The sequence below is a fragment of the Carettochelys insculpta genome, chromosome 29 (genome assembly GCF_033958435.1).
Source record: "Carettochelys insculpta isolate YL-2023 chromosome 29, ASM3395843v1, whole genome shotgun sequence".
NCBI lineage: Eukaryota > Metazoa > Chordata > Testudines > Carettochelyidae > Carettochelys > Carettochelys insculpta.
This window is the reverse complement of record NC_134165.1, coordinates 8908028-8923432: the sequence shown is the minus strand read 5'-3', so window position 1 is coordinate 8923432 and position 15405 is coordinate 8908028. Positions and strand designations below refer to the sequence as shown.

Below are 15405 nucleotides of genomic sequence, written 5' to 3'. Positions count from 1 at the left end.
GAGGGCAACCTGCAGCCCCAGGGGGCCAAATGCAGCCCATCAGGTTCTGTGTGAGGCTGCAAGACATTTTGTTTATCAGTGCTCATGCACAGGGTTGCCGGGTTTCTGTCTGTGTCACTTTTCTTGACCGATATTAAGTGACATATAACTAAAGCAAGGGCATAAGAAGGCCATGTCTGCACAGCCAAGTTATCCTGAAATAGCAACAGTTCTTTGGAAATAACTTTGGCATTGTCTAAATGACAAATGCGCTATTTCAAAATAAATTCGAAATAGCTGGTGCGTTACTTCAATTGTGGTAAACCTCATTCCCTGAGGAATAATGCCAATTTTGAAATAGGTCAGAATGGGCTCCAATGGCACTATTTCCAGCTAGCACTATGGACTGGCAATGCTCTTTCAAAATAGCTGGGTGCTGTTTTGAAATACATTCTGCGTATGATTGTGTGTTTCGATATAGGGCTGTCGTGCAGATGTAGCCAAAGGGAGGTGCATGCTGAGTCCACACAGCATTGACTGTAAAAGCCATGTGCTCCTTCTGCATCCAATCAAAGTATTGCTATGGTTCAGCTGGCACATCCTGCAAATTCAGGAGCAGTTCTGGGTGCCGGGAATGGGAGTGGTTCTGGGCACTGGGGAAAGATAGGAGTTATAATAATATCATGGAACTGGAAGGAATCTCTAGAGTTATCCAGTCCAGTCCTCTGCACCCATGGCAGACCCTACCACTATTCCTAACAGATTTTTTTCCCCAAATCTAACCTACCCCAGCCCCTTGAAAGGCTTCCTCAAGCATTGAGCTCACAACCCTGGGTTTACAAGATCACTGGGCTGACCACTGAGTGATCCCTCCCACCAAGCTGCAGGTGCTGGGAACAGGAGTGGTTCTGGGTGCTGGGAATGGGGGAAGTTCTTTGCGCTGGGGAACAACAAAGGTTCCAAGTGCTAGGAAAGAGCAGTTTTGGGTGCTGGGAGCCCATGGAGGTCCCGGCTCACCTGCCAGGCTGCAGAAGGCAACCCCGGCAATGTCCTGGCAGCAGAGACCGCAGGAAGCGTGACTCAGCTCAGAGCTGGATGCACTAACTGACTGTTTTCTCTCAGGGTCTTGGTTCTTCCCAGAGCATCCTGTGGCCCCACAAGCCATGGAGGGCGCTTCAGTGCTGAGCCCCACATCCTGGGAAAAGCGCAGAGCATGGGCTCGGCAAAGCCGGTGCTGGCGCACCACTGTGCTGGAGGAGGAGGCAGCGATGGCCATGCAGGATGTGCCTGAGCTGCAGCCACCCCATCTGGATGACGTCTTCCTCGAAGGTGGGAGAGCAGGCGGGGATGTGGACAGAGTTGTGTGTCTGGGGGACCAGGCTTTTTCCCTGACTCCTATGCTGTGCTTCCCAAGGGCCAGCGTGCACACTGGAACTCCTACTGTGCTGGCTCTGGCTCACCTCTAGCCCTGGTCTGAGCATCCCCCTGCGCCTCCACCCAACCCCCACCGCCCAAGGATTTTTATTTATTTATTTATGATCTGCAATAACTTCCCAGGGAAAAGTGTCAGTAACGGGGACAAATGTCCATCAAACGACCCCATTCCTGTCTCCTTGCACCTTGTGTCCAGCTGTGTGGCTGCATCCCTGACCCAGCTGTTCATTCCTGATGCCATAGTCCGCAGCCCTTGCCCCTGTTCCTGAGACTGAGCCCTCTTTTTGCAAAGCGGCAAGGGCCAGGACTGGAGCTTCCGTCTTGGCCTTGCACACTCTGCCTGCAGGAGGATGAGGCTCAGTGCTCAGTCCAAGAGATGAAACACGCAGCGAGTGCAGGGCCCTCTGCCCAGGAACCCCACTGGGAACTGCAGGCAGGCGTATCCACGCTGCACCTCCTGACGAGCTTGCTCTTCTGTGATGGGTGCTTGGGAGGCCCTGGGGCTGTTGACACAGAGGAGCGGGATGGGAGTGTGGAGCTGGGAAGCGGGAGAGGAAGAGTTCTTGGTTTATCATATGGATTTTTGTATTTCCAGCAGGCAGCTCCTCCAGGAAGATTGAGACCTGGCTGCAAGACTGTGGGTGAGCCCAACTGCCGTGTGTGTGTGTGTGTGTGTGTGTGTGTGTGTGTATGTGTGAGAGAGAGAGAGAGAGAGAGAGAGAGAGAGAGAGAGTTTGGAAGGGACTGCAAGGGTCATCTAATCTAATCTGAGGTGGTTGTCTTTTCCATTGTCCTATGGCTCTCAGAGTTCAAAAGATCTTCCTGAGATTCAATCTTTGTTGGCTATGCCGCAGTCATCTGAACCCATTTCCCCTCAGCGGCAGAGAGAACAACTTTTCTCCACCCTGTTGACGGCAGCCGTCCAAGTATCTGAAGATCACTGTCCTGTTCCCACGCAGTCACCTTTTCTCCATTAAACAGACCCAGTTCCTTCAGCCTCTGCTCTTATGACTTGCATTCCACTCCTGGGCTCATCGTTGTTGCTCCCCTCTAGATCTTTTGCAACTTCTCGCCACCTTTAGAGTAATGCCGTCCCTCCTGCCAGGCCTCTCGCAATGCAACCTAAAATGGCATTTGCTTTTTTTGCAACAGCATCTCATTACTGACTCACAGTGAGGCTGTGATCCACCACAACTCCCAGAGCCTTCACAGCAGGCCTGGTGCCAAGCCACTTATCTCCCACACTGTATCTGTGTACAGTAAACTCTTTCATGTCTGGCATTCTATTATCCGACACTCAAATAACCAGCATTTTAATCATAAGTAAATTTTAGTTACATTTTCCATAAGTGCAGTGCACTGAAAGGAAATATGAATAAATACGGCAAATACAGTATAAGTTTACAGAGTACAATACTTTTGGTAAATAAAGTACTCTGCCTAGTTTTTTGTTTGTTTCTTTATATCTAATCTTGTTTTTCTGCATTGCTAGCCATACCTCTCAATTATCCAGAACATTTCAATGTCCAGCAACCTCCTGGGCTACTGGATATGAAAGTTTATTGTATTTGGGTTTTCTTCCCTAGTGTCCCACCTTAGATCTGTCTTTGTTGCATTTCACAGAATCATAGGGCTGGAAGGGACCTCAGGAGGTCATCTAGTCCAGCCCCCTGCTTCAAGCAGGATCAACCCCTACTAAGTCATCCCAGCCAGGACCTTGTCCAGCCGGGACTTAAAAACCTCAAGGGATGGAGAATCCACCACCTTTCTAGGCAACGCATTCCAGTGCTTCACCACCCGCCTGGTGAAGAAGTTTTTCCTGATATCTAACCTACACCTTTCCCTCTTCAACTTCTGACCATTATTCCTTGTTCTGCCATCTGACACCACTGAGCACAGTTTCTCACCCTCCTCTTTAGAGCTCCCCTTCAGGAAGTTGAAGGCTGCTATTAAATCACCTCTCAGTCTTCTCTTCTGTAAACTAAACAAGCCCAAATCCCTCAGCCTCTCCTCATAGGTCTTGTGCTCCAGACCCTTAATCATTTTTGTTGCTCTTCACTGAACCTGCTCCAGCAAATCCACATCCTTTTTATACTTGGGGGCCCAAAACTGGACACAATATTCCAGATGTGGCCTCACCAGTGCCGAATAAAGAGGAATAACTACTTCTCTAGATCTGCTTGAAATGCTCCTCCTAATGCACCCCAGTATGCCGTTAGCTTTCTTGGCTACAAGGGCACACTGTTTACTCATATCTCGCCTTTCATCCACCATAACCCCTAGGTCCCTTTCCATCGTACTGCTGCTGAGCCAGTCAGTCCCCAGCCTGTAACGATGTTTGGGATTCTTTCGCCCCAGGTACAGGACTCTACACTTCTCCTTATTGAACCACATCAGATTTCTTTTGGCCCAGTCCTCCAACTTATCCATGTCCCTCTGGATTCTCTCTCTACCCTCCAATGTATCTACCTCTCCACCTAGTTTTGTGTCATCCGCAAACTTGCTGAGGGTGCAACCCAGTCCCTCATCCAGGTCATTAATAAAGATGTTGAATAAGACTGGCCCCAGAACCGAGCCTTGTGGCACTCCGCTTGGAACAGACCATCATCCAGATATTGAGCCGTTGACCACTACCCGTTGGGCCTGACCATCAAGCCAGCTTTCTATCCATCTTATAGTCCAAGGATCCAGTCCATATTTCCTTAACTTATGGACAAGAATGTTGTGGGATACCGTATCAAAAGCCTTGCTGAAGTCAAGGTATAACACATCCACTGACTTCCTCATGTCCACAGAGCTTGTTACCTCGTCATAGAAGCTGATCAGATCGGTGAGGCAGGACTTGCCCCTGGTGAATCCATGTTGGCTACTTTTGATCATTTCCCTCTTCCAAGTGCTTCAAAATGGATTCTTTGAGGATTCCCTCCATTATTTTCCCAGGGATTGAGGTAAGGCTGATGGGTCTATAGTCCCCTGGATTGTCCTTCTTTCCTTTTTTAAAGATGGGCACTACGTTTGCCTTCTTCCAGTCATCCGGTATCTCCCCTGATTTCCAAGAGTCTTCAAGGATAATGGCCAAAGGTTCAGCAATGACCTCTGCCAATTCCCTCAGTACCCCGGGGTGCATTAAATCCAGACCCATGGACCTGTGCACATCTAGTTTTTCTAGATAGCTCAGAACTTCTTCCTTCCCCACAGATGGCTGCCCTCCGCCTTCCCGTACTGCATCATCTAGGACCGTCATTGGGAAGTTGACTTTGTCTGTGAAGACTGAGGCAAAAAAAGCATTGAGTACTTCAGCTTTTCCTGCATCATCTGTCACTAGGTTACCGCCCTCATCCAGTAATGGCCCCACACCTCTGATAACCTGTTTATTGTTCACATGCCTGTAGAAACCCTTCTTGTTACTCTTCACATCCCTTGCCAACTGCAGTTCCAATTGTGCTTTCACTTTCCTGATTACTGCCCGGCATTGTCCAGCCGTATATTTATACTCCTCCTTGGTCAACTGTCCTCATTTCCATTTCTTGTATGCATCCTTTATGAATGTAAGCTGACTAAGGATTTCCCTGTTAAGCCAAGTTGGTTGCCTACCATGTTTGCATTTCTTACTGCACAGCAGGATTGTTTGTTCCTGTGCCTTCAGTAAGACTTCTTTAAAATACTGCCAGTTCTCTTCAACTCTTTTCCCCTTCATCTTCATTTCCCAAGGGATCCTGCTCATCCGGTCTTTCAGGGAGTCAAAGTCTGCTCTTCTGAAATCAAGGGTCTGTATGTTACTGCTCACCCTTCTTCCTTTCGTCTGGATCCTGAAATCTACGATCTCATGGTCGCTGCAGCCCAGATTCCCTCACACTTCTATTTCTTCTACTAGTTCTTCCCTGTTTGTGAGCAACAGGTCAAGTTGCGCACGGCCCCTGGTCGGTTCCTTCAGCACTTGTACCAAGAAGTTATCCCCAATAGTCTCCAAAAACTTCCTGGATTGTCTGTGTGCTGATGTTTTGGTCTCCCAACAAATGTCTGGATGATTAAAGTCTCCCATGAGAACCAGGGCCTGTGATTTGGAAGCTTCACTAAGCTGCCTGAAGAAATCCTCATCTACCTCCTCTCCCCCATCTGGCGGTCTATAGCAGACACCAACTACAACATCACCTCTGTTACTTCCGCCTCTAAGCTTAACCCAAAGACACTCAACTGGATTTTCTCCTTCCTCATGCTGGAGCTCTGAGCAATCACACTGCTCCCTCACACAGAGCGCAACTCCTCCTCCTTTTCTCTCCCGTCTGTCCTTCCTAAACAATTTATAACCTTCCATGACCGTGCTCCAGTTATGCGAATCGTCCCACCAAGTCTCTGTTAGTCCACCCATCTCATACTACTTTGACTGTGCCAGGGCCTCTAATTCTTCCTGTTTGTTCCCCAGGCTTCTGGCATTAGTGTACAAGCATCTCAGAGAAGGGGCCGATTGGCCCATTGTCTCCTCTTCACCCAGGAAACCCACTTGATTGTTCCCTCCTCCTTCCCCGCTTACCTCGGGGCTTGTGTCACCTTCCCCCAACAAACCTAGTTTAAAGCCCTGCTCACTAGGTTTGCAAGCCTGCCCGCAAAGATGCTCTTTCCTCTTTTAGTGAGGTGGATCCCATCTCTTCTCAGCAATCCCTGTTCATGAAACAGAATCCCATGGTCAAAGAAACCAAATCCTTCCCTGCTACACCACCTGCACAACCACACATGTACCTCTGTGATTCGACGATCCCTCCGCGGACCCCTTCCTTCCACAGGGAGGTTAGACGAGAAGACCACCTGTGCTCCATATCCCTTGATCTTTCTCCTGAGGGTTACGTAGTCTGCTGTGACCTCATCAAAGTTGTTCTTGGCTGTATCATTGGTTCCTACATGAAGTAGGAGGAAGGGGTAGTAGTCTACTGGTTGAAGATTTTTGGCAGCAACTCTGTACTATCCCGAATTCTAGCTCCAGGCAAGCAGCAAACTTGCCGGGATTCTAGGTCCGGGTGGCAGATGGATGCCTCCGTCCCTCTTAGGAGGGAGTCCCCGACCACCACCACTCGTCTTTTTCTCTTGGGGTGGTGGTCATAGAACTCCCATCCCTAGGACTGCGCATCCCATGCCTTCTAAACTGTGGGGACTCTTTCAGATACAATCCCTGGGAGGTATCAGCCCCAATTATCTCTGCTGTGTCACCTGTGGAGAGAGGCTCAAAGCAGTTACTTAACTCCTCTGGAATTGGAGAGACCGGAACTGGTTTTTTCCTCCTGGAGGTAACTTGCTTCCAGTTCTCCTCGTTATGGGCAGCCTGCTGCTCCTGCAGTATCATCTGTTGCCTTCTATCCAGTTTGTTGTCTATGTCCCAGTTGGGCAATTTGTCAAGATCCCTCTGAATTTTATCTCTGTCCTCCGAAGTATTGGCTCACACACACACCCTGCATCACACACATGCACCTCAGTGCCACCTGCAAATTTAATTGGCAGTATGATCCCTCTGTCAACATCCAGGGCAGGGATGGTGAGATGTATGGGCCAGCCAAGGCTGTGCCTCCCCAAACAGGCCTGCATATCTCCAGCCATCTTCTGCCCCACGGCCCTCTCCTGCATGTTGCCAGCTGCCCCAGCCCATTGCTGTTGTTTAAATAACTATGCATGTAATTATATATGGGTAGTTTCATGAAGCCCGTATATCTCCAGCTCACTTATCAGACTGTCATGCGGGTCTGTGCCCAAAGCCTTGCTGAAGTCCAGGTAAATTATGTGCATCACGCTCCCCCAGCCATCAAACCGGTTAGTGTGTCAAAGAGCAAAATCATGCCGGTTTAGCGTGAGCTGCTCATGGTAACTCCATACCGACCACCCTGTCCACCCCACACCATCATGCGCACTCACCCAGCCCTGCTTCCCTGCCTCATCTCAGTCCTCCACTCGTCCCCATCCCAGTCCTCCCCACACCCCCATCCCTGCTTCCATCTCAGCCCTGCCCTCACACCCATTCCCAGTCCACACCCACAATCCTGCCCCTGTTCCAGTCCTGCCTTCATACCTGCCTCCAGCCCATTCCAGCTGTCTTTTCCCACCATCCCCACCCCACACCCTCACTCCCACCCGCATCTCATCCCTCCCCTCACACCCATTACCTTACCCATGACCCCCATCATTGCCCCATCCCAGCTCTCCCCTCAAATCCATCCACACCTCTGGCTCTGTTCCCCCCTCCACACCCAGCCCCATCCCAGCCCCTTCCCTCACACCCCTTTTGCTCTGTTCACAGTACGTCTTCCCCTCAAGCTGTGGACAAGTCTCCTCTCCTGGAATCACCAGTCCTCTTGCTGCTTGTAGCACAGTGGGCGGTGGGAGAAAGGTGGAGCATGGGTCCCCTCTGGTTTAATACTCTTACTCCATGTCCAGGCAGGTCTGAGGCCCTTACTCTGTCCCCAAGCAAGGTTGAGCGCTTCTCTTGGTGTTGCCTTATGCAGGGGAGTCATTGAGTTGTGGCTCCCTGGCTGGACCGTAGCTGTAAGCAGCTATTTGACACCTGCCCCAGCACTGGTTACTTCCTTTGCTGTTGTCTGGCTTGTTCTCCAACTCATGGCCCATGTTAGTGACAGCCCTGCAGCTCAGCCTCATAACTCGATACATGTAATGAAATACATCATTAGGTAGACCAGTGCCTCTCACCAGGTGGACAACTTCCCAGACAGCCCCCGCGGCCTGCTTTGGATGCAGCTCCCAGTTACACTTAACTGAGGGATACGGTGGTTAAGGGGTGCTCAGAACATCACACTAACATGCTCTTCTCTCTGGCTCAGGGGGTCTGTGGAGGTCCTGCCTGAGGAGCCTGGCCTGCCTGCCCCCTTTGGTAGGTTGCTCCCGCTGTGCTGGGCCCCTTCCAGGTGTCAGGATCTGGCACTTGGAGCTGAGAGGGGAATGGTGCTGGGGGAGGGAGCCACAGGCCCCCCTCAAGGTGTGGGGAGCAGAACCCCTGGGCATGTCATCCATCACTGCCCTGCGCAGGGAGCAGCCTGTGCTCGGTGCCCTGTCCACAGGCTGGAGCCCAACCTTCAGCCCTAGCTGCCCTCAGCGCATCCAGACCCATGACCCCCTTTGCTCCCAGTGACTCCCTGCAGTGCGAGTGCCCTGCCCAGCCCCCAGCTTGCTGGCCCAGCTTCCAGGGAACTGCTCAGCCATTGCTCTGTTGCAGGATGCAGCAGTAACGGGACCAGCTTTGAGGACGACTTGACACTTGGGGCAGAAGGTATTGGTCGCAAGGGGCATCAGCTCCCAGAGGGTGCCCCCAACAGTAGGGAGCGGGGCACATTGCCTCTCACTCTATCAGCCCCCCTGGGGCAGCACAGCCTTGACAGCCCACTCTGGCCAGGCCAGTGATTTCCCTGCCATCTCTGGGGGGAGGAGACCAGACACTGAGGATGTGTCAAGCCTGAATGACTTGGCTTGGGTGGGGGAGGGGGCTTGTGGGAGGGAGGATGGAGGGGTCTGGATGTGCTCAGATCCTTGTTCCCTCCTTCAGCAGTTTCATCCCCCCACAGCTGCTCCAGTGCAGCCGACTCAGCCACCCCATGGGGCTGGCACTGGTACAGTATTTGCCCAGCCTGGGCCCCAGGTACCTTGCCTAGGGTAGCTGGTTCTGGCACAGTGCTGTCCATTTTCCCCATGGGAGGTCGGCTTCTGGTGGCCCAGGGCAAGGGGATCTGGGGGCAGTGGGGGCACAAGCCTGAGGTTTGGAGACACCTTTTGTTACTTGTTTCCTGTCTTTGTTCTTCCAGCTCTGTTGTTACCCAGCAATGACAAAGCCACAGACAGGTGAGAGTTCTTAACCCCTCCCCGTGGGCTCTCTGGCTCCTCCCACTGCTAGCCCTGAGCTCCGGCTCTTGTGCCCTCACATGCCTGGCACCAGGCTGCCAGCACCACCATGCCCCATCTTCACCCACCCGCCTGGCCCACCCCCCACCTATTCCCAACAGCCCCTGGGAAACCCAGGCCTGGATCAGGCCCTGCACCTTGTCTGTGGTTCCCAGTCACAGGGCCTGAGCCTGTGGTGATCTACAGCAGGATCAGGCACGTGAGTATTACTACTCAGGGGATGGTGACCAGGGCCTTGGGTGGGGACGACCTTGGCCAGCCCATGCTATTCCTGTCTGTGACCTTCCCCTGCCTTCTGTCCCACAGCAAGACCCTGCTGGAGAAGCCCTGGCCAGGCCGGCACCTCCACCTTGGGCACAGCATGGCCTCCAGCGCCATCTCTAGTGGCACCAACAAGACTACCTCCAGGTAGGACCCCCAGGGCCTCAGGACCAGGTCCAGGGACTGGCTGGTGCTTTCCAGGGGCAGTGAGTCCCTCTGGCCCCTGAGCTCAGGTGAGACAGCTGCAGCCAGTTCCAGTCCCCTTGGGGGTTCCTCAACTGCAGCCAAGCATTCCTCTTTGGTATCTGTAGAGCAGCAGCAAATTCCTTGGAATAACCCCACCCCACCGGGCTCCAGCCTGCCACAGGCTGGCCTCAGCACTTGGAGAGGAAGGCCTGGGGTAGGTCGGTGGAGGCACATGGGGATGAGGTGTGGGGAACAGCATGTCTGGGGCTGGTCTGTGGTGGGGGCTGTAGAAATGAGGGGGTGGGTGAAGCAGTGTTCACTCTATTTTTTCCCATCCAGATGTGGAATAAATTTTGTTTAGTGCCCCAAGGCATGTGCGGCTGTGCACCCCCAAGAGACACACATGCTGCCCCTCTAGGTAGTACGAGAATCTCTGGGCAGAAGCTAAATCTTTCCTAGGCAGCTGCCCAAGCGCTCAGCTTAGAGCGAACACGGGCGTGGAGTGGACATGTGGAAAGAGGGTGTGGTGGCGGCAAGGATGGGTGTGGTGCAGGGTTGGTGTGTGCAGTTGGGTTGTAGCAGCAGAGGTCATGGGCGCAGGGGCGTGGCTGATGCGTGGGCACAACATGTGGAGGGGATGCGTCATGGCAGTGGGCAGGTAGAAGGAGGGATCAGGGTAGTGGCAGAGACCTAATGATGAGGACGGGGCGTGGCTGGGCTGTAGATGGGGTGTGGCTATGGGATGGAAGTGGGAGGATGGGGCGTGGCCGGAGGGTAGATGGGGTGTGGCGGAAGTGGGAGGATGGGGCGTGGCCAGGGGGTAGATGGGGTGAAGCGGTGTGGTGGCAGTCGGAGGACGGGGTGTGGCCAGGGGGGTAGATGGGGTGTGGTGGTGGGGTGGAAGTGGGAGAATGGGGCATGGCTGGGGGAGAAATGGGGTGTGGCTGTGGGGTGGAAGTGGGAGGACAGGGCGTGGCCAGGGGGTAAATGGGGTGTGCCGGTGGGGTGGAAGTGGGAGGATGCGGTGTGGCCGTGGGGTGGTGGTGGGAGGATGGGGGGTAGATGGGGTGTGGCATTGGGGTAGAAGTGTGAGGATGGGGCGTGGCCGGGGAGATAGATGGGGTGTGGCCATGGGGTGGAAGTGGGAGGACGGGGCGTGGCCAGGGGGTAGATGGACTGTGGCCATAGGGTGGAAGTGGGAGGACGGGGCATGGCCAGGGGGTAGATGGGGTGAAGCGGTGGGGTGGAAGTGGGAGGACGGAGCATGACCAGGGGGGGTAGATGGGGTGTGGTGGTGGGGTGGAAGTGGGAGGATGGGGCGTGGCCAGGTTGTAGATGGGGTGTGGCTGGGTGGTGGAAGTGGGAGGACGGGGCGTGACCGGGGGGGGTAGATGGGGTGTGGCTGGGGGGTGGAAGTGGGAGGATGGGGCGTGGCCAGGTTGTAGATGGGGTGTGGCTGGGTGGTGGAAGTGGGAGGACGGGGCGTGACCGGGGGGGTAGATGGGGTGCGGCCGTGGGGTGGAAGTGGGAGGATGGGGCTTGGTGCAGATGCTGCAAGGCTGGGATGTGACAGCGGGGGCATCATGTGGGATTCTCCCCCTCCAGCCCCTGCACCCGCAGAAGGGTCCAGCCCAGCCCCATTTCCCTGCTTCAGCCTCCCGCCCTCTCCACAGCCTGTCCGAGATCCTGGAGTGGTGCCAGGAGGACGCGGAGGAGATTCTCTACAACTTGGGCTTTGCGCAGGACGAGCCTCTGGCTACAGCCCGGATCCCGGCCCGGTTCTTCACAGCACCTTCCCAAGCCAAAGGCATCAATTTCCAGCTTTTCCTGAAGGCCCAGGTGCGGCGCCTGGAGATGGAGGACCCCTGCCTCACCCTGGCCAGTAGGTGTTGCTGTAGTTTGCCCTCCCATTGGCCATCTGGGCCCCCAGAGAAGCCTGATGAGGTGGGAGGTGAGGGGTTCAGCCAGGCTGGGACACCTGCAGTCAGTGGCAACCGGCTGTAACTGTGCCGGAAGGTGGGGCAGCCTCTGAGACTTCTATCCTGCCCAGCCCCAGCTAAGTGCCCTGCCTCTGCGCACAGGATTCACACCCCTGGTGCCCGAGGCCAGTTCCCATCCCAGGACGGGCGCTTGGAGCAGGGGCTGGCCTGCTCGCTAGGGGAGGGGCTGGGATGTGCCTGTGGGACAGGCGGTGGCAATGGAGGGTGTTGTGGGGGAGGCAGTGGTAAGAGCAGACGATTAGCAGCCAGGACTCCTGAAGTCTAGTCCCAACACCTCACACTCTGTGCAGCCTTGCGCAAGGCACTTTCCCACCAAGACCTCAGTTACCCCATCTGTGAACTGGGCAGAGCAATATATGCTGTACTACAGCACAGGGAGCCCCTCTGATCCTTGCGGGAGGTGTTCCTGTTCTCCCCCCACTCCAACCCCCTTCAACCCACACGGAACGGGCCACTGGAACAGCCTGGCAGTAGACAATGTGGTTGTGTTTCACTCACCTCCTCACAGCAGCCTGCTAATAGTCCCTCAGGTGTCCTGGCCAGCAGGGACTGTTCTGACCACCTGGTGCGGCCTGGAGCATGGCCCAGGTGAGAGAAGGCCACCAAGGACTCCTGCCTGGGGCCCAGTAACTTCCGACCGACACCTGAGAATCTCTGCCGAGTGTCTGATCTTCCTCCTCCCCTCTCCATGCCTCCAGGTCGGTTCCAGCAGGTGGAGGCGCTGGCTGCAACGGCAGATGCCTTCTTCTGTCTCTATTCCTACGTCTCCAAGACACCTCTGCAGAAGATCTCCCCCACCCAGGCATTCTGGACCTGCCCAGAAATCCCCAGCACCTGGCTGGTGCCCATGAAGGCTGAGGCGATGTCTCCCGTGGACCGTCTGAAGAAAGCCGTCTCCAAGATGTGCCTGTACATCTCGCCCCGAGCTGAGTCCCCACGGACAGCTGGTGGGGCTCTGCGTGCCCGGAGCAGCAGCCTGGGCACAGTGGTGCAGGAGGTGCTGGAGAGAGCAAGGGGGGAGTGGTTCCGATTTGACCAGACAGCCGTAGAGGGCTTGGAAGGGGCAACCTGTGAGATGCCCACCAGGACAGCCCAGGGCCTGCAGAGAGTGCAGCGCTCCATCCAACAGCTGTCAGAGCTGGCCGGCGATGTTGCAGAGCATCTCTGTCACGGAGGCGGGGCAGCCCCACCTCCTCCAGGAGAGAAAGGAGAGCTCTGCGCAGCACCAGCCCTGTCCAGACTGCAGTGGGCCCAGCACGAGCTACCTGATGGCCTAGTCAGGGCTTGTGCAGAGGCGGCAGGTTGTCCAGGACTCCAGGAGAAGAAAGACCCTGGAGAAGCCCCTATGGAGATGGTTCCTTCCAGATGGGAGGTCTCCAGGGACGCGTCCTGCCCGTCAGAGGGAGCTGGGCCTGACGAGCATAGTTCCCAGGCTGGAAGCACTGTGGCACTGTGGGCTCATCTCGCCCTGTCTCCTGGGACACGCTGCATGGCCAGCAAAGCCATGGGCACAGCAACGAGGGGCCACCCGCTGCCCAGAAGTGAGACCGGGTTTGCCTTAGACTTGCCAAGGACCCCAAGCCAGGATGACGCCAGCTCCTGCGCAGCCCTGGGGGTGGCCCCGACGAAGGGCGGGCTGGAGGCCTGCGGAGAACAGGCACCAAGCAAACAAGACTCACTGCCTGGAGGGAGCTCCCACACATGTGGCCCCTGGGACGCTGCACATCCCCAAGGGCAGGACACCAAAGCCCCAGGGCTGGCGGGGCTCTCCGTGGGAGAGGTTCCTGCTCTCTGGGCAGCAGACGGGGGCTCCGGGCTCCACAGGCCCCATTGGGCACCAGTGCTGCCCCTCCGGCAGGATGACTCTTTTGAAATGGAAGAGGTTGGTATTGGCACGTGGGTGCCCTGAGCTTAGTCACTGAATCCCTTGGGGGGCTGAGTCCTGCCCGCCAATTTCAGGGAATGATGACATCCCTCCACTACATGCTGCCTCCATGGCCCTGCCCCTAGCCTACCCACCATGCAGCACTGAGCTCCCGAGCAGGGCACACGACAGGGTCAGCGCCTCCCAGGGACGCTGGCCATGCCCTCGTCTGGTCACAGAGCACAGGGTGCACCAGCTGCCTGGGACAGATCCCCTGCAGGACAGCTGTTGGTCACATGTGGGGAGCTGCCTGGGTGGGGCTTCAGGGTACAAGCTGACCCCTTCTCTTGCGGATAGAATCACCGAATCCTAGAATCCCAGGGCTGGAAGGGACCTCAGGGGTCATCTAGTCCAGGCCCCCTGCCCAAAGCAGGATCAACCCCAACTAAGTCATCCCAGCCAGGGCTTTGTCAGGCCAGCACTTAAAAACCTCTAGGGATGGAGAATCCACCACCTCTCTAGGTAACACATTCCAGGGCTTCACCACCCTCCTGGGGAAACAGTTTTTCCTAACATTCAGTGTCTGCTTAGGCAGAGGAGCAATCGCTGGCTAGACTGGGGCAGGCAAGATCCTGCCCATGCGCTAGATCTGGCCCACCAAGCCTTTTAATCCAGCCCCCATCTGCTGCGCCGTGTCATTGACTGCGCTGGAGCAGGAGGGGTTCACACACTGCCCCTGCCCCAGCAAAATCGCTCAGCTCCTTTGGGCCAGAAACCAGCCAGCGGGAGCTGAATGATTTGTATGGGGGCATCCAGCATAATTTCTCCGCTCCCATTGGCTCAATTCTGGCCAATAGGAGAGGAGAGATTTTGCTGGGAGCGGGGGGGCAGAGCCAGAGCTGAAAGTCCCCCCAGCAGTGCACAGAGCCACAAGGTCTAGTCAGGTGGTTTGAGTGGTCTGGGGCTCAGACAAAGTCTCCCCCTTACATTCCACCCTGCTCGCTGCGCCAATTCTGTTTGGTTACTACAGCCTGGCTGTGGGTGAGAGTGCTCGGAGCTGTCTGCTCTAACAGTAAAAACACTGGGTTGTTTAGGACCCAGGGGAGTACCTGACCGCACATTACCCGGCCACCGGCTAACAGGCTGCTGGCAGCCAGGGAAGCCTGCTTGAGAGTAGTGCTGCCCACACCCCCACCTGCACCCCAGCTCCCACCCAGACCCTGCGCCCCTCCTGTTTTCCTCCCCCAGGCCAGAATCATCTCGTGCACCTGTACTGCCTCCTGACCCCTGCAAACAAGTCCCCCACCCCAGGCCACCACCCAAACCTTCTGCCCCCTCCTGCCCCCGCCCCAGGCCACCACCCAAACCTTCTGCCCCCTCCTGCCCCCGCCCCAGGCCACCACCCAAACCTTCTGCCCCCCTCCTGCCCCCGCCCCAGGCCACCACCCAAACCTTCTGCCCCCTCCTGCCCCCGCCCCAGGCCACCACCCAAACCTTCTGCCCCCTCCTGCCCCCGCCCCAGGCCACCACCCAAACCTTCTGCCCCCTCCTGCCCCCGCCCCAGGCCACCACCCAAACCTTCTGCCCCCCTCCTGCCCCCGCCCCAGGCCACCACCCAAACCTTCTGCCCCCTCCTGCCCCCACCCCAGGCCACCACCCAAACCTTCTGCCCCCTCCTGCCCCCACCCCAGGCCACCACCCAAACCTTCTGCCCCCTCCTGCCCCCGCCCCAGGCCACCACCCAAACCTTCTGCCCCCCTCCTGCCCCCGCCACAGGCCACCACCCAAACC

General features: G+C 56.0%; 1 protein-coding gene across 2 annotated transcripts in view; it reads left to right on the top strand.

The window, feature by feature from the left end:
* TESPA1 (thymocyte expressed, positive selection associated 1) overlaps window positions 1-15405 on the top strand; it is a 28522-nt gene that overhangs the window by 7537 nt on the left and 5580 nt on the right. Inside the window, exons 2-9 of one of the 2 annotated variants that reach the window (XM_074979859.1) lie at window positions 1102-1308; window positions 2012-2054; window positions 8232-8281; window positions 8624-8677; window positions 9207-9243; window positions 9610-9711; window positions 11424-11632; window positions 12449-13632. In XM_074979859.1, the coding sequence (XP_074835960.1) occupies window positions 1143-1308; window positions 2012-2054; window positions 8232-8281; window positions 8624-8677; window positions 9207-9243; window positions 9610-9711; window positions 11424-11632; window positions 12449-13632 (1845 nt within the window). In that variant the 5' untranslated portion in view covers window positions 1102-1142. Of the gene's footprint in view, window positions 1-1101; window positions 1309-2008; window positions 2055-8231; window positions 8282-8623; window positions 8678-9206; window positions 9244-9609; window positions 9712-11423; window positions 11633-12448; window positions 13633-15405 lie in introns of both variants that reach the window. The other variant, XM_074979858.1, reaches the window with a different exon arrangement.